Below are 21,920 nucleotides of genomic sequence, written 5' to 3'. Positions count from 1 at the left end.
GGCCGCGGGCAGCGCCGGAGCGCAGCGCCCGTCTGATGCTGCCCGCCCGGAGGCCCCGTCGGACAAAGGCGGCATTGAAGCCCCGGCTGCGCCCCCCCCGCCGCCCCCCGCCCCGAGCTGGCATCTTGGCGCGACATTAATGAACTCGCCTGTTTGTGCTCCCCCGGCCCCTCTCTCCTCCCACCGCCCGGGGGGCACCGTATATATCCATCCCTCCTCGCCCGCCTCGGGCATTTCGGGGGCTCCCCCCTCCTGCCCCCCTTTGCCCGCCCGGGGATGGAGCGAAGAGGAAAGAGGATGCGGGGCGCTCTCCTCGGGGTCCACCTGGTCCCCCCGGCGCTGCTGCTGATGCTGCTGCAGCTGGCGGGGGGAGCCCCCCTGGGCCAGGGGCTGTACCCCATGCCGGCCAGCGTCTTGCAAGGTCAGTGGGGCACGGGGACAGGGTCATCTTTGCGGGAGGGTTTGGCTGCGGACGGGGCGGCTGTAGGAGCCAGGACTCCTAGATTCACTCTCAGGAAGTGGGGAAGGGCAAACAGGATGCCTGGGTCCCTGGCAAAGCCCTCCAGCCCCTGGGGCATGCCCACGCTGCCTGCACTGGCTGGCAAGCGCTGCCCATGGCACCTGGGGACACCAGGGTTTCAGGGAGTGGTGTGTTCATGCCCCACAGCCGCCAGTTCTCCCTCCTGCCTCAGTACCTGTGCCAGCCCCGGGGGACCCTCTGCCCTGGCATGGCCAGCAGGAGGGTGGCTGTGGGTGGGGACAGGTGGGGACAGGTACGGGCACACATGGGGATGCACACGCAGGTCATGCACAGGACTGCACACACATGGGCACATGCAGGGACATGCAGACACGGGCACACAAGTGTGCGCCCACGGTGCAGGCACAGGTGTGCACCGAGGTACACGCACACAGACACACATGGGGACACCCGCGGGGGCTCACACCCCGCTGCATGCCCACGTGTGTGCTCACAGGGTCTCCTCATACAACGGGCACACACAGACCCGGGCAAACACCCTGTACCCATGTGCCAACCCCATCAGGGAGGTGACACTTATGCCTGTCACCCTAGGCAATGCTAACAGGCCATGCCAAGCCTCATACTCACTATGGCCATATCGGGGCACAGGCACAGGCGGGCTGGGGGCACCCTGTGGTCACGGTGGGGTCAGTGGTGGGGGCACCGGGGGTCTGAGCACCCTGCATGTGCCCTGCAGCGCTATCGAGCCGGGGGACGCTGGTGCTGGAGGCGGCACTGAGGAGCGCGCTGCTGGCACTGGAGCGGGCGCTGGCCGAGCAGCAGCGGCAGCAGGGCGCCTGCGGGCTCTGTGCCCCCTGCCTCTTCCCGCCCTGCGCCAACCTCACCCGCCGCTGCCCACGTGAGTCATGGTCCCATGGCCCCCACTGCCCCATCCCCGGGAGACCATACCCAAACAGACCCATCCAAGTACTGCGTGGGGTCCCTACCCAAATGCTGCCACGGGTCCCTATCCAAATACCACCCCATGCCCAGGAGATCCTACCCAAACATAGATCCATGCCCGGAAACACTTCCCAAATATTTCTTTGGGTCCCTACCAACCTCATCCCCTAGAAATCCTACCAAAATGACACCCCAAGACCCTACCCAAACAGCGCCTTTATAGGCTTCACCCTATAGGCTTTACCAAAACAGCGCCCAGCCTCAAACATACCCCTAACTGCTAGACACCCTACCCAAACACCACTCAGAGACACTAACCAGGCAGTTTCCCACCTTCTCTAGATCCTACCCAAAAGTCACCTGGACCCTACCTAAAACATTGCCTAATCCCTTGTCTCCTTCTCAGAGATCTCCCCAAAAACATATCCCAGCACCCAGGAGAACCTACCAAAATATGCCAGCACCACAGCCCCATCACGCCCCTTTCCCACCCACCCCAAAGCAGATCCCAGGGTGGCCTGGGCGGAGGTGGGCAGGGAGGACATGGGGATGCCCACAGCCCTTTGCTATCCTTGCAGCGCCAGCCGTGCCCCCCGCCATGCCACCCAGTTGCCAGGCCCTGCTGGATGCCCAGGCGCTGCCCGAACTGGCCCAGCGCAACTGGGCACTGAGCCAGGCCTGTGCCCCCTACCAGCGCCTGTGTCCACCCGAGGGGGCCCAGCACACCTGCGCCCCGCTCAGCGCCCGGCTCTGCCGCCACCGCCTCCAGGAGTGCCGTGAGTGGGCACCCACATCGCCCCTGGCTCCTCCTGGAGAGGGGAGACCCTACAATAACAAATGAGGCATCCCCAAGGGACGCCTGGGATTGCCCGGAGGGGATATGGGGCACTGGGGGTGACAGGGCGTGCTGGGTGAGGAGACCGGGGAGGTGGGGGTACAGTAGGGTGATGGGGGATCTCTGGTGGGATGGGGAGATGGAGGGGCATGGAGGGATCTGGGGTGAGATGTGGAGATTTGAGGGATAGAGGCACTGGGACGGATGGAGCAAGTCGGGGTGGACAGGGTGTTGAGGGGTGATGGAGAACCTGGGGTGGAAGAGGGGAGTGTGGGGGAACAGGGCGAGGGGGGTGACAGAGAGACTGGGATCACTGAGGCACTGGGTTGACAAGGACACCGAGGGGGGGATGGGGGTGCTTGTTCAGGATGATGGGGATCTGGGGGACACTGAGAGGAGCCAGCAAGAATTGGGGACAGCAGGGACATGGTGGTGGTATCGGGAGGGTCGGGGGGGTGGGAGTGACATGCCATGACAACCTGTCCCTGTAGGGATGGAAGCTGCAGCCCCGGGCCCCAATGCACCAGCAGAGGCGGCAATGCCAGGTGAGCCGGGGTGGCCCCGCGGTGCCCACCCCACCCCACCCCCTCAAGCCGGCAGGCGCCCCCAGCCCCCCGGCTGCCTGCTGGGCCGGGGGGCAGAGGTTAGCGTCGGCAGCTGCCGGGCTGCGGGGTGCCCCCGGCCCGCCGCCCGCTCGCCTCCGTGAGCACGATGAGGCTTGACAGCGCGCCCGGCGCGGCCTGACCCCCTCCTCGGGGGTCGCCCACCACCCCCTCTGCCTGCCATGGCCATCCCAGCACCGCTGTGCCCAGCCACCCCATGCCCGCCTGGGAGAGGGGGCATCCCAGGAGCGGGGCTGTGGGACCGCCCCTCTCACCCCGGCTTTGTCCCCCAGGGAGCTGCGGACATCGTGGGGGCCCCCAAGCCAACACCACGGCCCCCCGAGGACGGATCATGGGTGGCAGCGCGGCCCCGCGGGGGGCCTGGCCCTGGCTGGTGTCGGTGCGGCTCCACGGGGAGCTGATGTGCGGAGGGGTGCTGGTGGGGCGCTCCTGGGTCCTCACCGCGGCGCACTGCTTCGCCGGGTATGGTGGGGGGGCACGGCAGTGTAGGGATGCTGTCCCTGCAGAGGGAGGGCAGCCTTACACCCCCCTAACTCGCTGCCCCCCATCCTGCCAGGAACCGGAATGAGCTGGCGTGGACGGTGGTGGTGGGCGACCATGAGCTGGGCAAGCTGGATGCGGGCGAGAGGGCAGTGCCCGTCCGGCGCATCCTGCCTCACCCCAAGGTCGGTGGAGATGGGCACCCCCTCAACCTCCCTGTGCACGCCCCAGACTCCCCCCCCGCCCCAACACCCCTGTCTCCTTCCAGTTTAACCCCAAGACGTTTCACGGGGACCTGGCACTGCTGGAGCTGGCGGCACCACTGGCCCCCTCGCCCACCATCAGCCCTGTCTGCCTGCCCAGTAGCCCTGTGGAGCCAAGCCCGGGCACTGCCTGCTACATCGCGGGCTGGGGGTCCCTCTATGAAGGTAGGTGCCACCCTGACACCCATGGGGGTCTACGGAGCATCCCCCTCGGTGCCCAGTGCCGATGCACCAAGCCAGGGCAGGGGGATGCAGAAGAGAGGGGGGTCCCTGGGCATGGGGCACCCTGTAACGGGTGTCTTGCCTGGCAGAGGGGCCGGCAGCCGACGTGGTGATGGAGGCGCGGGTGCCCCTGCTCAGCCAGGAGACATGCCGGGGTGCCCTGGGCAGGGATCTGCTCACCAGCGCCATGTTCTGTGCCGGGTACTTGTCTGGGGGCATCGACTCCTGCCAGGTAATGCCCAGGGCTGGGGTCTGCTAGACCCAAAACTCAAAAAATCTCTCATGGCACGTGGTGCTGGGCATGCACTGCAGCCCGGCAGCGCTGTCAGGGTCCCACCTCCAACCGACACATAGGCATCCCCCCCAGGGTGACTCGGGGGGCCCGCTAGCATGCCAAGACCCCTCCTCGCACCACTTCATCCTCTACGGCATCACCTCGTGGGGTGATGGCTGCGGTGAGCGGGGCAAACCGGGCGTCTACACCCGTGTCGCTGCCTTCGTGGACTGGCTCAGCCTCCAGATGGACCGTGAGTGCCACCGGCCGTGCCAGGGGGAAACAGGGCTGGCCGTGGGTGCCTGGGATGCTGCAGGGATGTATCGCCCCAGGGAAGGGCTCAGCACCTCATGGCAGCCCCGGTGCCCTTGCAGCCGCCCCTGGCAGCCGGGAACCGAGCTGCTTCGACCTGCTGGCACTGGCCCAGCTGCCCCCCGAGCAGCAGCCGCCCGAGCGCGCCCGCCTCTGTGCCTTCTACGCCGGGTCCTGCCGGGACCCCCAGGGCCGGGCCACCTGTGCCCGCCTGGCCGAGGAGACCTGCCGCGCCAGGACAAGGCGATGCGGTGAGCCAGGGGGTCGTGTTGGGGTGGGGGCGCAGGGAGGGACCCCATTTCTGGTGGCGTGGGTCTGGTGCGGTGCCGGGGCTATGGCTCTCCCGCTGCACCTGCAGAGCTGCACTCCTACGCCCAGACCTTGGTGGATCTCCTGCGCCGGGCTGGGGACTTCATCCGAAACCAGTTCGACTTCTCCTTCCTCACCCGCACCCTGCCCCAGCTCCTGGGCAAGATCTACGGGCATCTCTTCTCCCACCGCATCCGCAGGGATGCCCCAGGTACCTTCCTGGCTGTGCCACCCCATGCCTGCTTGGGGCCCCATCAGTGTCCCCCATGCTGGTGGCTGGGTAACCAGCAGCCTGCCCTGGCACCCCCGTGGGGCTCCCCTACCCCTCGTCCTTCCTGTTCCCTTCTCGTCCCCACAGGCCTGGCTGTGGCAGGGGGGCAGCCCAGCCCCACAGCAGAGGGACCCCGGAGACCCCCAACCAGGTAAGGCATGGTGGGCCACAGGGCGACTAAAGGGTTTGGTGGCAAGATACTTGTGGGCACTGACATGGCTTTTTGGGGACAGCATTGGGATCCTACTCTTCCTGCAGCCAGGGCACACCCAGAGGGAGGTGGACACGGACCCCCAGGGTGCCCAGGGCCACCCAGATCCCACCAGGGCTGCGCAGGGCAGGGGGTGGCACTGCCCAGGGGATGGGTGCCACGGGGCGCCTGCCTGAGCTCACCCTGCTGTGCTTGCAGGCAGGGGGCCGGGTGGCCACCCCCCTTTGCAGGGATCTTCGGGACCGTGGGACCCCGGCTGCAGGACTGGGTGGAGGCGCTGAGGGCCATGGCGGGGGGCAGCCCCCTGGCACCCACCCTGGACAGGGGGCAGCTCTCCGGGGAGACGTGGCTCTTCTTGCAGGTATTTGGGGAGGAACGGGCTGGGGAGAGCCCCTGCTCCTCTGGTGATAGTGCCACCAGGGGCGAAAGCCCAGCAGTCCTCCTGTGTCCCCTCGTGACATCCCTTGGGCCCATTGTCCCCTGTGCAGCCACAGAGGTTTCTCTGCATTTCCCACTCTGCTACCACAGAAGGGGCATCTCCCCCTGCCCAGCTGAAACCAGTGCTCCCAGTCCAACCAGTGCGGTGCCAGCCACGGGTTGACCCCGCAGCTTAGGATCTGACCCAACACAGCCATAAAGTTGTTGCATGTCCCAGTGCCCCATCCGACACCAGCTGTGCCCTGTGCTCTGCCACTGTGCATGGGTGCCCCATGGGTGCCCCACTGCTTACCCTGTCCCCGCTTCCCTTCAGCAGGGTGAGGAGCTGGTGGAGGAGCTGGTGGGACAAGGACGAGCCTTCCTTGCCCAGCTGCGGGCAGAGCTGGACCTTGGCACTCCTCTTGAAGGCACGGAGCCACGATGGGCACCTGCAGAGCTGGCGGGGACACCTGCAACAAGCTGTGAGCCCTGGGAGCCTGGGGGGACCGGGGCCGGTGGGCCAGTGGGATGTCCATCCATGCCCAGGCAGTGCCCATTGGCCATGTCCCCACCAAGGTTTTCAAACCTCTCCCCTTGGCAGGGTCTGCACCGAGGCAGAAACGCGAGCTGGTGCCCACGGAGCTGCCAGGGGTGGAGGAGGAGGCAGGCGCAGGCAGAGGTAAGCACCCCACAGCCCCTGGCCACTGCAGGATGCCACCTGCCACCATGGGGACATTGGCAAGCCTGGCCTCGGCTTCGCACCCCTGTCCCAGGGCTGGCTGTCGCATGTCAGTGGGACAGCCCTCGGCCATACCCCCCTCCACAGCGACCCTCTGCCCCTGCTCCTCAGCGTCCCCAGAGCATGGGTGCTCCTCCCCGGGGTGGGCAGCAGCAAAGTGCCCCTGTGACCTGTCCCAGTCCTCAGCATACCCCTGACGTCCCCCCCTCCATCTCTCTCCTGCCCGTCCCCGGGGCTGCAGCCTGCCCCGGCCTCAATGAGTCGGTGGTGCGGGTGGGTGCGGTGCGGGAGCTGTACGCCTGGGTGCTGCGGGTGCCCGAGACAGACCTGGCCATGACCTTCCAGGAGGTGAGTGTCCCGTCCAGCTGCTCCGAGACCCCTGCCCCAGCAGCCAGGTGGTGCCACCCCCAGACCATCACCATCCCGCCATGCCTCTGACCTCCCTGGGTCTCACGGTGTTGTCATCTCCCCACAGATCCTGGTGGACTTGAGCTCCAAAAACGGCAAGGGGCTGTACCGGGCGCAGGTGCGGGCCACGGTGGGGGGCCGCCCCACGGCCTTTGCTGGCCTCGTGGGGCTGGAGAGCGACTCGTTGGCCCGCAGCATGCCCGGCCTTGTCGCTCTGGCGCTCGAGACACTGAAAACCTAGTGGCGCCTGCGGTGCCCTGGGGCGCCATGCCAGCATGGGGATGGGGCGCTGGGGCAGGGGTCTCTCATGTACTTCAAACACAGCCCCCTCCCCAGCTCAGGCCCTTCCACCCTTTTGTCCCCCGTCATGCCTCGGCTTCCCTCATCCCTCCAGCACTGCCCGACCCCCCCAGGGCAACGGGGTGCTGGGGGGCACCTGGACTATCTCAGACTGTGATTACAGCCCTCCTCTCCCCCCGGGCCCCAACCTTGGCAAGCCTGCCCCATTTCCCCCAGAGGCTCTTATTTATTTGTACAGAGAAAGGTTTATTTTTCAATAAAGAAGGGCTCTATTTTCCAGTTGCTGGCAAGTGTGAAGCAAGTGCTGTGCCACGCAGTGTCAGCAAGGCGGGCACCAGCGGGGGGACTTTTCATGGGGGATATGACATCCCATTGCATCCCCCTTCCCATTCCCCTGTCCCCCAAAGCAACGCCCCCACCCTCGGTTCCTGCCCCTGGGCATCGGTGGGTACCAACCTCTCCTGCTCGGGGGGAGCCTGCCGCCCCCGAGCAGCGTGGCGTGGGGAAGGGACTGCTCCTCCCAGTGCCCAGCAATGCCCATGCTGGGGTGCCCGGACGCAGGGTGATGGGCTGACACCCGTGGGGCCGGCAAGGCCAGTTGTGCCTGCCCATCTCCCCTTCTCCGGGCGTGGGGGGTGCCGGAAGAGAGGGGTGGGAGCGGGTGTCCAGTGCCGGCACCCTTCCCCCTCAGCACCTGGCACCATCCATCTCCCGCTCCGGCCGACAGCCGGACATCCGCTGGGCCAGGCCAGACGGGGAGGTGGCCAGGGCCTGGCACTGCGCGAGGACACCGCCGGCACCGAATGGGGGACCTGCCGGGGTGGCTGGCCCTGCTCGGGGCGCTGCTGCTGTCGGGTGAGAGGGGACCCGGGGTCTTGGGCACGGGGTTGCTCCGTTGCTGGGGGGGGTTCTGGATCCTCTCGATGGGGTTGGTGGGGTGGCAGGGTCCAAGCTGGTCACAAGTGTCCCCAGGGCTGCATTTTGGGTATCGCCTGGCAGAGTCCTATCACTGAGCATCCCCCGCGCTTCTGTCCTGGCTGTGCCACCCAGAGCCATGTCCTTGCCTGGGCCGGCTGTGCGTCTGTCTGTGCACAGTGTTGCTGTGTCTGTGTGTCCCTCTGTGTGCCTGTCTGCATCCACAGTGACGCCACATCTATGGCCACGTGTCCCTGCATACACTGGGTCCATGTGTGCCTCTGTGTGTGCATTCACCTACGTGCACAGTGCCATCGCGTCTCTACCCAAGTGTCTCATGTCTGCGTGTCCGTGTGTGTGCTGGGTCTGTATCTGTGTGTCCCTCTGTGTCCATGCCCATATCCTTGTCCCATACCCGCGTGTGCTCACGTACCTACACGTGTGTCATTGCTGCACGCCCCATGTCCGTGCCCCTGTGCAGCACAGACATGCAGTGTCCTGGCCTCCTCCTGTCTCCTTCATCCTTACGTCACCCTGTCCTCACCAAACATCCCTGTGGGGTGTCACTGGGCCCAGTAACCCCCTTAGCCCCCTGGTTTGCCTGACCCCACACCCCCAGGCGGGCTCTGCATGAACCAGGAGGAGCGGCTCATCCACCACCTCTTCGAGGAGAAGGGTTACAACAAGGAGGTGCGCCCCGTTGTCTCCATCGATGAGGTTGTGGACGTCTACCTGGCCCTCACCCTCTCCAACCTCATCTCGCTGGTGAGCCCCAGCAGGGAGTGCCTACCGTGGGGTGAGCTCCAGCCATGCCTCACCCCCAGGGCTGGCTCGGTGGGGGGGAGCCCTGGGGCCACTGCCCCAAACTGGTGAGGGCTGGGGATCCCAGGCTGTGGAGGGGAAGGCAGCTGGGCATGGCCCTGGTATCTCACTGTCCCACGCTGTCATTGCAGAAAGAGGTGGATGAGACGCTTACCACCAATGTATGGCTTGAACACGTGAGTAGAGACAGGCATCATAGCATCAGTTGTGCCCCGAGGCACGGTCAATGGGGTGGGCCAGCATGGTGAGGGGGTGACCTAGGGATTCCCCCTTGCAGGGCTGGACTGATTACCGCCTGCAGTGGAACAAGTCTGAGTTTGGGGACATCGAGGTGCTCCGCCTGCCGCCGGACATGCTGTGGCTGCCTGAGATAGTCCTGGAGAACAAGTGAGCCGTGACTCAGTTTCCCCCCCTATATCACCCGAGCTGTACCCAGTGCATGCCCGGGGCTTCCCCTGCCCCGCACCAGCCCTGCCATCACCTTGGTTCTCACCCGGTGCAGCAACGATGGGCTCTTCGAGATCGCCTACTACTGCAACGTCCTCATCTACAACACGGGCTCCGTCTACTGGCTGCCACCCGCCATCTTCCGCAGCACCTGTCCCATCAATGTCGACTTCTTCCCCTTCGACTGGCAGAACTGCACCCTCAAATTCAGGTGCCGGGGGGCAGGCTGGGGCAGGGCAGGGGCGGGTGGCAGGGTGGGCATCCCAGCCCCCTGCGGGGCCTGCTGCTGCCAGCGACTTCACTTGCTGTTGGGGCACAGTAAGGTGGGGTTTGCAGGCGACTTGGTGGCCCGAGTCCATCATGCTGGAGGTCAGGGTGGGTGGATGGTGGGTAACAGGCAGCAGGCACAGACACTCACTGCCTGTCCCCACTGGCCACGGAGTAGTTCGCTGGCATACAGTGCCCTGGAGATCAACATGCACTTGAAGACGGATAGTGACCCAGAGACCGGCAAGGATTACCCCGTGGAGTGGATCATCATCGACCCCGAAGGCTTCACGGGTAATGCTTGTGCTCTCTGCTGTGTTCTGTGGCAGCAGGACACCCTGTACGGGGCTCGGGGGCACCCTGACATTGGGGCACCCTGCCATGGAGACACCCTGGTACCCATCCCACCAGGCTTGGAGCTACCCAGACCCAGGATGGGGAAACCAGGTGCTGGTGGGACTGGTGAGGATGGGCATGGCGGGTGCCTCGCATGCCATGTGCTCTCCCATGTGCCCTGGCAGAGAATGGGGAATGGGAAATCATCCACCGCCCGGCCCGCAAGAACATCCACCCTGAAAACCCCCTTGAGAGCAGCGAGCACCAGGACATCACCTTCTACCTCATCATCAAGCGCAAACCGCTATTCTATGTCATCAACATCGTCACACCCTGCATTCTCATCGCCTTCATGGCCATCCTTGTATTCTACCTGCCTGCCGACAGTGAGTGGGCCCCACGACACCCACCTTGGGTCTGGGGGTTACCCCATGGAGCACCTCCATATCCCACACCTGCACCAGGTCCTGGGGTATGGGGACACCCCAATACCCAGCATGGGGACATTCTGGTACTGGGAGTCCCTCACGCAAGACACCATCAACCCAGCACGCTGGCATCCTGGCAGGGTCACACTTGGGCAAAGGATAGCCCATGTGGCACCCTGGGGTACCCCCATAATAGAAAACCCTATATGGGGCACTGTATAGTGGGACACGGGGAGGGCAATCCTGGCACTGGGAGGGGGACATGGTGCAGGGTTTTCTCTGAGCTCACCTGCTCTCCAGGTGGTGAGAAGATGACCCTGGTGATCTCGGTGCTCCTGGCCCAGTCCGTCTTCCTTCTGCTCATCTCCCAGCGCCTGCCTGCCACCTCCCACGCCATACCCCTCATTGGCAAGTGAGTCCTGGGCACTGCTGGGTGCAGTGGGGACATCGCAGGGTCCCCAGGGTGCCAGAGGGCAGCTCTGCCTGTGCCCAGCCCCTGTGACAATACCAGCCCCATGTCCATGTCCCCCACAGGTACCTTCTTTTCATCATGCTGTTGGTGACGGCTGTGGTGATGATCTGCGTCGTGGTCCTCAACTTCCATTTCCGCACCCCCAGCACCCATATCATGTCTGACTGGGTCAAAGAGGTGAGTGGGGTGCTGGGCTGAGGTGGGTCACCTGGTGGGTGCAGGAGTGGTACCGTGCCCCACAGAGGGGGGCAAAAAGCACAGCCCCAGCGTTGCATTGGGATGTCCCACCTGCACCACCCCAAGGGATTGCGTGACCAGGTTGAGGGCAGAAGGTGGGGAAAAGGTGTCCCGAAGGGGTGGCCAAGGGACCTGACATCCCCTCCTGTGTCCCAGGTCTTCCTTGAGAGTCTGCCTCGCCTGCTGGGCATGTCGCAGCCGGCCGAGAGCCCGGCCAGCGCCCCGTGCATCCGGCGCTGCAGCTCGGCCGGCTACATCGCCAAGGCAGAGGAGTACTTCAGCGTCAAGTCCCGCAGTGAGCTCATGTTCGAGAAGCAGTCGGAGCGGCATGGGCTGGCCAGCCGCGTCACCCCTGCACGTGAGCCTCGGGCCCTCTGTGGGGACATGGGGAAGGGCAGCGGAGCGGGGGTCTCCAGGGGTGGCAGCCCCTCAGAGCCCATTTCACCACCTTCCTCGCCCCCAGGTCTGGCGCCGCTGGGCACGGACACAGGCGAGGAGCAGCTCTATGAGCACATAAAACCCGTCATTGATGGTGCCAACTTCATCGTCAAGCACATGCGGGAGAAAAACAGCTACAACGAGGTGGGGGCTGTGGACACATGGCGGGGGGCAGAGGGGCTCCCTGTGCCTGCTGTGTCCCCCACTGCCCGGCTCCCGGCTCCTTCCCCAGGAGAAGGACAACTGGAACCGCGTGGCCCGGACCCTGGACCGCCTCTGCCTCTTCCTCATCACCCCCATGCTGGTGGTGGGCACGCTCTGGATCTTCCTCGTGGGCATCTACAACCACCCCCCACCACTGCCCTTCGCAGGAGACCCCTACGACTACCGGGAGGAGAACAAGCGCTTCACCTAGGGGTGTGTGGGGGTGCCATGTGCCAGCCCCACACTCACCTGACTTGGCTTGGGAAAATAAAGCTGGGTACTTCCCACCCGTGGGGCACTGAGCTGGTGGCTGCTCTCAATGTCCCCCCCCGGCACAGTGCCCAACCTGAGCACTGTGTGTGCCTTGGGAAGGGTGATGCCCACCCAGGAAATGGGTGCTGTTGGGTGTCCTGAGCACGGTGGTCCTCAGCTGTGGCTGGAAGGGTGTTTCCCAGAGGGGATGTGGTGGTACCAGCCCTGCTATGCCCACGGGGCTGGGCACTCAGGACAGAATGGGCTGGGGAACGGGATGGATCTCCCCCCAGCATGGCACCATCCCCTGCAGACCCACTGCAGTGGGCAGAGATGCCATTAGTGCCCACATCGCCCCCCGTCCCCATCGCCCCCCAGCCAGACCCACAAGTGTCCCCCCGGCACACCCCATCACGGCTGGGGACCGAGAAGGATATCTCCTTCCCCAGCTCAGCAGCGGAATGACAAGGCTCCGGTTTCAGGGAGCACAGCTGACATCCCCCCCACCGGCAGTGGCCTGGGACAGCTGTCACATCCTCTCTGCTGCGCCAGGAATCTCATTCCCCCCCTCGGCCCCCCTACACAGACCCTGGCAGGATTTGGACTGCCAAGGCGGGCATCACTCCCCAGGCTGACATGGTGGGTCTTGCCTGCTCCTTCCCCACCCTACACCCTGAGGACAGCCATCGCCACGGCGGGGGGAACAGGGCACTCCTGGGGGTGCTTGCAGGAGGCACTCCTTTGCTATGACCCATGGGCGCCTGGGTTTCCACTGCAGGGAGATGCATCCCTCTGTGCGTGACATGGGGAAACCAAGGCACGGAGCTCATTTTGCCCCCAGACCCAATTCCAAGCCCCCTGGCACAAAATGCCGGAGCAGCTTCCCAGCAAACTGGCATCACCCCACTAGCAGGGGGGGCGGGGGTAGGGTGGGTGGTCCCCTGTCCCTCCCTGGCCCCTGTGGCTGTTGGGAACAGCTGACGGTGGCGGGGGACAGCTGTCCTGTCCCACCGGGCGCCAGGCCCAGAACATCGCCGCGCAGGCGAACGAGTGGAGCCCCAGCCCCTGCGCCACCGCCATGCGCTGCCACAGCCTCCTCCTTGCCCTCTGCGCCCTGGCAGGTAAGGGCTGTCCGCCCAGGGGGGAGGCCTGGGGGGGCACCCGGTCGTCCCTTGCGTTTTCCCTTGGGGGTTTGTCACCCATGGGTGTACAGTGCCGTGCACCGTCCCACCGGGTTGTCCCCACACTGGCAGCCTGCTGTCCCCGTGTCCTGCCCTGGAGAGGTCCCTGGGGTGAGCAGAGCGGGGGATGTGGGGGGGACATGGGGGGGACGCATAACTCTCCCGCTTGTGTGCTGGGACGCTGATACACACCGTCAGGCACGCACAGCTGCGTGTGCACACCCACAGTAACACACGCGTGGGCATCCCCTCCCCATGCGCACCCCATCCCCCCACCACCTTCACTGGCAAGTCCCTGGGGCATCGGTGGCCCCACCGTCCCCACCCCGGGGTGCCCCCATGGCTCACGCCCTCCCCAGGCGTGAGCTGCAGGAACCAGGAGGAGAAGCTGCTCCAGGACCTCATGACCAACTACAACCAGAACCTGCGCCCAGCCCTGCGCGGGGACCAGATCATCGATGTCACCCTCAAGCTCACCCTCACCAACCTCATCTCCTTGGTGAGATGTCCCCTTCCCCTGGTCCCCACAGTGGGATGGGATTTGCCCCCAGATGTGAGCAGGGGGCAGAGGTGGGCAGGGTGCTAAAACCACCCCCCGCTTCCTTCCTTCCTTGTCAGAACGAACGGGAGGAGACCCTCACCACCAACGTCTGGATCGAGATGGTGAGACCTCTTACATCCACACAGGACCCCCCCTGGGCCACGTTTGGATCTCAGGGTGACACCCCGTGGAGGGTTGGCGCCGTAATCAGCACCCCTTTTTGTGGGTGCCCCCAACTGAGCCCATTTTGGGCGCAGCATGGGACAGGCAGCTCACAAGCTCCCCTGCCTCAGGGAGCACTGTGAACCCCCTCTTTGCTCCCCTCCCCCCAGCAATGGTCCGATTATCGCCTGCGGTGGGACCCCGAGAAATACGACAACATCCAGCTGCTGCGGGTGCCCTCCACTATGGTCTGGCTGCCCGACATCGTCCTGGAGAACAAGTAGGTGACGGGGCAATGGGGACATAACGCTGCACAGGGAGTGGCAGCAGCCCCCCAGGCACGGTTTGGGGCTGAGCCCACCCTTTCCCCCGCAGCATCGACGGGACATTCGAAATCACCCTCTACACCAACGTGCTGGTGTCCCCCGATGGCAGCATCTATTGGCTGCCCCCCGCCATCTACCGCAGCGTCTGCTCCATCCACGTCACCTATTTCCCCTTCGACTGGCAGAACTGCACCATGGTTTTCCAGTGAGCACCAGCTGGGCACGCACGGGCACCACGGCCGGGGCCATCCGTTGGGTCCTGCTGGGACACAAGGGATTGACACGGGATGTCTACCTTTGACCCAGGGCAATGAGCCCCAGGGCAGATGAGTGCCACCTACCTGTCCCCTGGCACCTCACTGGTGGCAGGAGGCGCCTTGGCCAAGCCAAGCCCCCCAAAGCAGGGCTGGAGGTGGCCGGCGTGACCTGGTGCATGCCAGCCTGTGCCGCCAACCCCCCGTCTTTCCCCAGGTCCCAGACCTACAGTGCCAACGAAATCAACCTGCTGCTGACGGTGGAGGAAGGCCAGACCGTGGAGTGGATCTCCATCGACCCTGAGGCTTTCACAGGTAACACCGTGGCTGTCCCAGTGGCATGAGAGCGTCCTGCCACGGGGGACACCCAACAGGTCTGGTGCTATGCCGGTGGCTGCCAAAAGCAGGGCTGCGGGGGCTATTAGCAGCTCCCGCCATTACCTGTGCACTTAAGTTATTAGTGGAAGCGGGAGTGTGGGAGAGATTTGTTTTTCTAACCCCCCCAGCTCCCCCAGCTCCAGGCTCTCGCCGCTTGGCAGCCGCTCCCGAAGAGCACTGCTCCTGGGAGCTTGATTGATGCCGGGAACGTAGCTGTCACGGCCAAACGATGACGTTTTCCATCACATTTTAATTGCATATTGAAGGAACAAAATGCTTTTCGGGCAGTGAGATTTATTTTTTCATTACCGGCCCGAGCTGCGATCTTGATTGGGAAAAATCTATCGCTCCCGCAGACGGCGGGGAAAAACAGCACGCCGTCACCCAGCGTCACGCTCGGGTTCCCCCCGTGGCACCCTGGGGACAGGGAGACGGGGGTACCCCAGCCCCCCATGTAACACCCTGGGAGCCCCCGAGGAGCTCGAGATGCCTCAAAGCTGCTCAGCTGCCCCCTCCAACAGCTTTTAGGGGTATTTTGCCCAGGCACCTGACACACTCCGCAGTTCTCATCCCCCTCCCCAGCAGCTCTAGCACCTTTGCCCACACCGTGCCCAGCCTGGGTGCCCCATGAGGTCCACACCAAGCACCAGCCTTCCACTTCCTCCCTGCCCCAGGCCAAGGGCCTGGTAGCCCCATTAACCCCAGCAGGGTGGTGGGACTCACGTGGCACCACCACACGGCAGAGAATGGTGAATGGGCCATCAAGCACCGCCCTGCTCGGAAAATCATCAATTCGGAGCACTTCACCCCAGATGACACCCAGTACCAGCAGGTCATCTTCTACCTCATCATCCAGCGCAAGCCGCTCTTCTACATCATCAACATCATCGTGCCCTGTGTCCTCATCTCCGCCATGGCTGTGCTGGTCTACTTTCTGCCTGCCAAAGGTACATGCTGGTGTCATGCCCATGAGGGGCACAGGGATGTGCAAGGTGGGTAGGGACAGGCGAGGAAGGGCTCATTGTCCCTCTGTGCTTGGGGACCATCAGTGCCATGCACTCCTGTGATATTTGAGGGGGGTGGTGGTGAATTTTGAGGTACCTCACAGTTAAAGTCTTGTGGCAGGGCTTGGCCGAAGAAGGGCAATGCCCACACCACCGCCCCGTGCCAACCTCTGCCTTCCCCCCTTCCTTGGCAGCGGGTGGGCAGAAATGCACCGTCTCCATCAACGTCCTCCTGGCCCAGACCGTCTTCCTCTTCCTCATTGCCCAGAAGGTGCCTGAGACCTCCCAAGCTGTGCCTCTCATCGGGAAGTAAGTGATGCACCGGGACGGGGGTGCCAGCCCTGCTGCCACACCATGCCAGCGGGGTCTCTGGGTGCCGTGCAGCAGCCAGTGCCCAGGGACAGGAGCCTGGCCCAGAAATAACCCCCAGGCAGGGCTGGCACAGGGCTATCACACGCCCGTGTCCCGCTGCTGGTCCTCAGTTTCCAGCCCAGGAGAGCAGCAAGAGGGATCTTACATGCCCATAGCCTGTGGTTCAGCAGCCCCATGTGAGGCCCCATGCCCCCTCCCCAGGTACCTGACCTTCCTCATGGTGGTGACAGTGGTGATTGTGGTGAATGCTGTCATCGTCCTCAACGTCTCACTGAGAACACCCAACACTCACTCCATGTCCCAGAGAGTGCGCCAGGTACCCGCCGTTGTCCCCCTACCCCTTACACATGAGGAATGGGGTGGGTATTTGGGGACAGAGGCTATGTCTCTCACACCTGAGTGCAAGTCCTGGCACAAAGAGGGACCTCCAAGATGTCCCTAAGGGACCACAGTGTGCCACCAAACCCCTCCAAACACTGGGGAGCAATGGGTGCCAACACACCCAGCATCCCAGTGGCACAGAAGTATCCCATGGGGATGCTCCAGGAGATGAGAAGGGAATTGATCACACCCACTGGGTGCCCTGGGCAGTGTTTGGGGGGTCAGGTCCCCATGGGTGACGTTGTGCCCAGGTGTGCCTGCATCTCCTGCCCCGCTACCTGGGCATGCACATGCCAGAGGAGACATCGGGGCCACCACGAGCCGCCCGGAGACGCAGCTCCCTGGGGCTCATGGTGAAAGCTGATGAGTACATGCTCTGGAAAGCCCGGACCGAGCTGCTCTTTGAGAAGCAGAAGGAGAGGGATGGGCTGATGAAAACTGTTCTGGAGAAGATCGGTGAGTGTGCCTGGGGGGTTGGCAGCTCCCCACAAGGTTGGGTGATGTGCCAGGCGGCCATGTGCTCACCTGTGTCCACTGTGCCGGCTCCACTGCCCATAGGACGTGGCCTGGATAGTAGCAGTGCCCAGGAGTTCTGCCAGAGCCTGGAGGAAGCGGGGCCCGAGATCCGCGCCTGCGTGGACGCCTGCAACTACATTGCCAATGCCACACGGGAGCAGAACGACTTCAGCAGTGTGAGTTTGAGCCAGGGCGGTGCGGGACCCTCGTGGGGGGCAGCGGAGGCAGCCCTCACCTCCCTCCCTGTGCCACTGGCAGGAGAGCGAAGAGTGGATGCTGGTGGGACGGGTGATCGACCGTGTCTGCTTCCTCATCATGGCCTCCCTCTTCGTGTGCGGCACCATCGGCATCTTCCTCATGGCTCACTTCAACCAGGCGCCCGCCCTGCCCTTTCCTGGGGACCCCAAGCAGTACCTGCCAGAGTGATGCCCACAGGCAGCTCCCAGCCCTCCTGCCGCTGGAGCCAGGGGCTGGGTGCCCCCCGACCAGCCTGCCCGGCTGAGAACCCTGTGGGCACAGCAGCTCTTGGTGCCAAGCACAGCGCTGGAGGAGGACTGGGGGTGGTGGGGTTTTGCCACCCCCCAGCAGTGGTGGCGACGGGGAAGGGGGGAAGCACAGGGTGGCTGTGCTTGTGCTGAACATGGAAGTAAAGCCCGCAGCAGTCTCATGAGCATCACTGGTGGCATCATTGCTGCATGCCCACTGATGGGGTTAGCCCTCTCGGACAGGCTGGATGTGTCACCCATGCAGGCTGGCCACAGACCCCTATGCCACACGGTTCTGTCCCAGCACCCCACAAGGACACTGAGAGACAAGACGAGGGAACCGGAGCAGTCAGTCATCCTATGGGCCGTGCACCAGCACTGGCAGCAAGAGCTACATTACCCCACTGCAAATTCCCACCTTCAAGCCCAGGGCAAATGGGGCCCCTGGCGTCCCTTGCCATGACAATGGTGGCAACGGGGCAGGAATCATGGATACAGCCCCCCATCCTGGGGCAGCGATGGAGCCACAAATGGGATTAGGGGCAGGTAATTTCTCCCTCCGTTTATGCCCCGGCCATGGCTCCTGGAGGGCAGCCGAATTGCTGTCTCTGCTCCCTAGCAAGCAACTTGGGGTGGGAAGACCCTGGGTCGCCAGGCAGCCAAACCCCCTCAGAGTTGGGTGCCCCTTGGCCCCCACCCTGCTACAAGCATCATCACATGACTCCCTCCCCTTCCGTCCCTCCTTGCCCCACAGGATCATCTCTGTCAAGCACAGCCCCTTCCTCCCATCCCAGCAAAGCCGCGTCCCCCCTGTGCCCCTCACTGACCTCTGAGGCCCCTGCAGCTTTGTCCCTGCTGGCGGGGGAGATGCGGGAGGTCAGCCTGGGAGCAGCAGCGGGCAACATCTGCTCCTCTGTGGTCCAGCTCACACCACCAGCGCCCGGCTCCAGGAAATGCTGTGTCTCCATCAGCCTCACCATCCCAGCACCGGCTGCCTCTGCTGCTGCTGCTGGGAGAAAACCAGTTGGCCACTGCCTGCAACTGGCACCTGGCATTGCCTGCCAGAGGTGAGGGCACTATGGGCATGGGTGGAGGAGGCAGACAAACACCCAACAACTGAGACATCACCTCTTGGACGCCTGCAGTCTGGTCATGGCCAGGAGCCACCCTCCAGCTGTGCCAGCCTGCCTGTACTCTCTGCAAGGTGGCTTTTCCTGCCCCATTCCCAGGAGGTGCGTGATACCCAGAGCACTGAGACCGGGTGGATTCGGCACTCCAGGCTGGCGCTTTGAAGCAGGCAGGGATGGTGCCCACCAACACAGGCAGGGGTGCCCAGAGGAGCTCACCACGCACCCAGTGCCCTGGCTGGGTCCTGCCTCCTGTCCCCCTGCCTGGGTCACCTTCCATGGGGGCAGCCCTGTGGGCACTCGGGTGAGGCAACCAGGTCCTGGGCCACTGTACTCTTGCACAGCACCCCCGCTCCCCCACAGCGACATCCTCTCCCCAGCCCCACAGCGGATGAAGGGACAAGCTGCCCTGGCCTAGTGTCCTGCGAGAGCCAGGAGCTGCTGTCAGCTGCCCAAACCACAGCACCAGGCATATCCCCTGCCCCTGGGCTCTCCCTCCCAAAGAAGGTGCAGAATTAATGAGCTCCGGTCTGTCTTTGCCTGGCCCACTGATTCCTGTCTCCCCCTCACCCTGCTGCCAGTCTCAAGGGCAAGGGGGCTCTGAGCAGTGCCAGGGACTGTCACCCACTTCTCCCCACTCCACAGACCTGCAGCTTCTTCCAGGAGAGCTCAGTCCCCAGCACGTCCATACAGCACAACTGGAAAGGGATGAGCTCTTCCAGCCTGCCAGGAGCACACAACTGAGACCGTGTTCTCCACCATCCCCAAGCAGTGGTTTCACCTGCCCTCGGGAGGTCCCTGGGGTTTATCACCACATCAGAGACAAGGACAAAAACAAAAAAGGCAGCAGCTGGGATGCCACGGGCCCCAGGTAGCAGATGTGTCTTGCAGGAGCCGGTGGGAGAATACCTTGCAGGTCACCCTGCTAGAGCTGGGGGGGTGCTGGGGGGAGTGCAGCGAGAGAGGAAAAGCCCCCCCAGTCCAGCATAAGCCCCACATGCCCATGCCCCATCAAGAAGCGCTAAGAAGGGACAACAACCCCCTCCAAGCATCCCCCGAACACTCCCCTCCAAAACCAGGGACTCCTTTCTGTCTGTAGGCTGGAAAGCAGATTTCCTCCTTAGCTCCCCCTTGGAAACACCCAGTGGAGCCCCACCACCACTCCCTGAGCCCCCCAGCCAAGCCCAGTCCAGTCATCAGCCCCCACTTGACCGCTGTAGTCAGAGACACTCAGGGCCCATGAACCCACCACAGACCAGCATCCCCTGCTGAAAGAAAATCCCTGGGGCTGGGCTCCAGGGCTCAAAGGTGTTCAAAACCCTGCAGGTTTTCGCAAAGTTATCTGAACAAGTTTAAGGATAAACAAAGCCTTCAGGATGAGGAGAGCAGGGAAGGTCATGACTCACCGCAGATTTGTGGCTCCCATGGCTCCAGGCTTGCTTCCTGAATGAAGAGGATCTGAAACCTTTTTCTAGAGCATGACAGAGGCTCCCTGCCAACAACCCCATGGCTACCTTTTCACCACTCCTATTAGCAGGACACGGTAGACCACAACCTAAAAGCCCTTCTCAAAACCTGGTCTGGCTCCATCTCTCTCCAAGCCAAAGGAGGCACCAAACCTGGTGCTTGGAACAGATCAAACACCGCTTTTCTCCTGACCTCAGGAAAAGTTGTAGCCTTAAAGAGGACAAACTTCACGCCCCAAGCTCTCTTCAAGGCTGAGCAAGAGGAAACAGTGCTGAGTTCCTTCAAATCTCAATCACAGCGGCAGCAGGAAGAAAGGAACAGCCCCCCAGGGAAGGGCTCTTCCACAGCTCACTCTCAAAGTGTATTTAAGGGCGAACACAGCAGGACTGCAGCATTTTCAGATTTAATAGTAAGCCTGGACTCATCAGCACCAGCTTAGATGCAGGGCATCAGAGGCGAGAAGTGGGCGAGTACATGAAATAGCAGAGGTGGACGCAACACGACGCTGGGCACAACAGCAGCACTAAAGCCCTAAGTGATGTCATCTGCAAGAAGCTAAATGCGCTGTGGATAAAAGGAGCCCGCAGCTAGTATTTCAGCCTTGCAAGGCTATTTTTGCTTAGATTGCCAAAATGTAATTACAACTAAATCCCCCCTAACAAATACCAGAGAGCAGCAGGGGAGAGTTGTATTTAAAAGGAATTTTAAGTAGCCGCTGTAGTAGTACCTGATTGCAGCAGGGAAAAACAAACTGCGCCTCAAAAAGAGCATTTAGTTGAAAGCTGGTGACAAACAAGTGGCAAGAGCAGGAATCGGACAGTGGGATCTCGAGAAACACGGAGAGGGAATGCCACCACGGCCTGCGGAACTGCCCTGCTCCCTGCCCAGCCAGGTGCCAGCAGGCACAAACTGCCTGACCATGGGGAGCAGTCAGTCATCGCCATTGGTGTGCTGAATGTTTCTACAGACAGCCCAGGACCGACACCATCAACGTGAAAAACAAGCCCTTCGGAAGACTGAATATTTCAGATTTTCTCTGCCAGTCCTGGCTGCTCTCAGTCGAGACTTCAATAATAACACAAGGAATTTGCAATTGGAGTCATGAGGCTGAAGGTCTCCCGGTCCCCAAGGCCGGTAATTGTCCCAGACATGGGCCGCTAGTTCTGCGGTTGTGACCAAATTGGCCCAAGCAGCCCCTTCTCCTGGGGGACTGCGCAGGGCACGTAGGGCAGGAGACATGCCCCATCTCTGGCCACAGCCTACTCTCCTGGGCTCAATGCAAAGGCTCTATTAAAAACGAAAGGCAATTGTGCGATTCCCCAAGGAAATGGGGAAAAGGCTGGAGCTGTTAATGAGTACAATTAGCATTGTAGTCAAGCAGAATCAGAGGAAATAATTAGCTCCTATTGTTTCTGTGGCATCCAAATTGCAGCCATGCTGGCTTTCCAGGCAACAACCCATCAGTCTAGCTTCACCCCAGAGGACAGGAAGACAGAGGTCACTCGCAGCCCCTCTTCTTGTCACAGCTTTCATGCAGCCATAAGCGACAGCCTGGGCCATCACCCTCTTCTGCTACACCCACCCCAGGGTCCAGTTACCCAGATGGCCGGAGACTTGCAAACCTCAGAGCACCCCAGAAGCACACATGGCTCTGCATTCAGTCTTTCCTTGGATCCAATACAGGGCAGCACTGCTGGCTCTCCACCGAGACAGCCGGAGTCAAAGCAACTAAGTGACACCAAACCCCTCTTTGTCGTAGTTTAAGGGAAGCTTGCATCCCTCTCCACAACAAACAGGGCTGGGTGCAAGGCACTGCTA

General features: G+C 62.9%; 3 protein-coding genes across 6 annotated transcripts; all 3 read left to right on the top strand.

The window, feature by feature from the left end:
• The first annotated feature begins 276 nt into the window (after positions 1-276).
• On the top strand, positions 277-7,031 carry PRSS56 (serine protease 56). The gene is made up of 17 exons (XM_063339244.1): positions 277-421; positions 1,221-1,382; positions 2,005-2,202; positions 2,753-2,806; positions 3,157-3,346; positions 3,441-3,549; positions 3,633-3,792; positions 3,939-4,081; positions 4,217-4,376; positions 4,498-4,686; positions 4,794-4,955; positions 5,103-5,166; positions 5,425-5,587; positions 5,981-6,158; positions 6,245-6,322; positions 6,624-6,730; positions 6,858-7,031. Exons 1-17 carry the CDS (start codon positions 277-279, stop codon positions 7,029-7,031), a joined length of 2,436 nt encoding a protein of 811 aa, XP_063195314.1.
• Positions 7,032-7,746: 715 nt separating this feature from the next.
• On the top strand, positions 7,747-12,249 carry CHRND (cholinergic receptor nicotinic delta subunit). Of its 3 annotated transcripts, none has more exons than XM_063339844.1 (12): positions 7,747-7,945; positions 8,625-8,770; positions 8,959-9,003; positions 9,105-9,214; positions 9,330-9,485; positions 9,720-9,835; positions 10,063-10,263; positions 10,606-10,717; positions 10,840-10,954; positions 11,171-11,372; positions 11,478-11,596; positions 11,685-12,249. In XM_063339844.1, exons 1-12 carry the CDS (start codon positions 7,894-7,896, stop codon positions 11,865-11,867), a joined length of 1,557 nt encoding a protein of 518 aa, XP_063195914.1. In that variant the 5' UTR covers positions 7,747-7,893; the 3' UTR covers positions 11,868-12,249. The 3 variants fall into 3 exon arrangements, with proteins under 3 accessions (XP_063195914.1, XP_063195916.1, XP_063195915.1); XM_063339846.1 differs by having other exon boundaries at positions 7,858-7,945; positions 8,582-8,770; XM_063339845.1 differs by having other exon boundaries at positions 7,927-7,945; positions 8,487-8,770.
• A 108-nt stretch (positions 12,250-12,357) lies between these two features.
• On the top strand, positions 12,358-18,192 carry CHRNG (cholinergic receptor nicotinic gamma subunit). Of its 2 annotated transcripts, XM_063339699.1 has the most exons (12): positions 12,358-13,029; positions 13,449-13,588; positions 13,708-13,752; positions 13,963-14,072; positions 14,168-14,323; positions 14,590-14,687; positions 15,494-15,697; positions 15,949-16,063; positions 16,328-16,442; positions 16,759-16,963; positions 17,066-17,199; positions 17,282-17,593. In XM_063339699.1, the coding sequence occupies exons 1-12, from the start codon at positions 12,987-12,989 to the stop codon at positions 17,447-17,449; spliced, it is 1,533 nt and encodes a 510-aa protein (XP_063195769.1). In that variant the 5' UTR covers positions 12,358-12,986; the 3' UTR covers positions 17,450-17,593. The 2 variants fall into 2 exon arrangements, with proteins under 2 accessions (XP_063195769.1, XP_063195768.1); XM_063339698.1 differs by having other exon boundaries at positions 17,066-18,192.
• The last annotated feature ends 3,728 nt before the right edge of the window (positions 18,193-21,920 follow it).

This window comes from Chroicocephalus ridibundus, chromosome 6, assembly GCF_963924245.1.
Source record: "Chroicocephalus ridibundus chromosome 6, bChrRid1.1, whole genome shotgun sequence".
NCBI lineage: Eukaryota > Metazoa > Chordata > Aves > Charadriiformes > Laridae > Chroicocephalus > Chroicocephalus ridibundus.
This window is presented reverse-complemented; position numbering and strand designations above follow the sequence as displayed.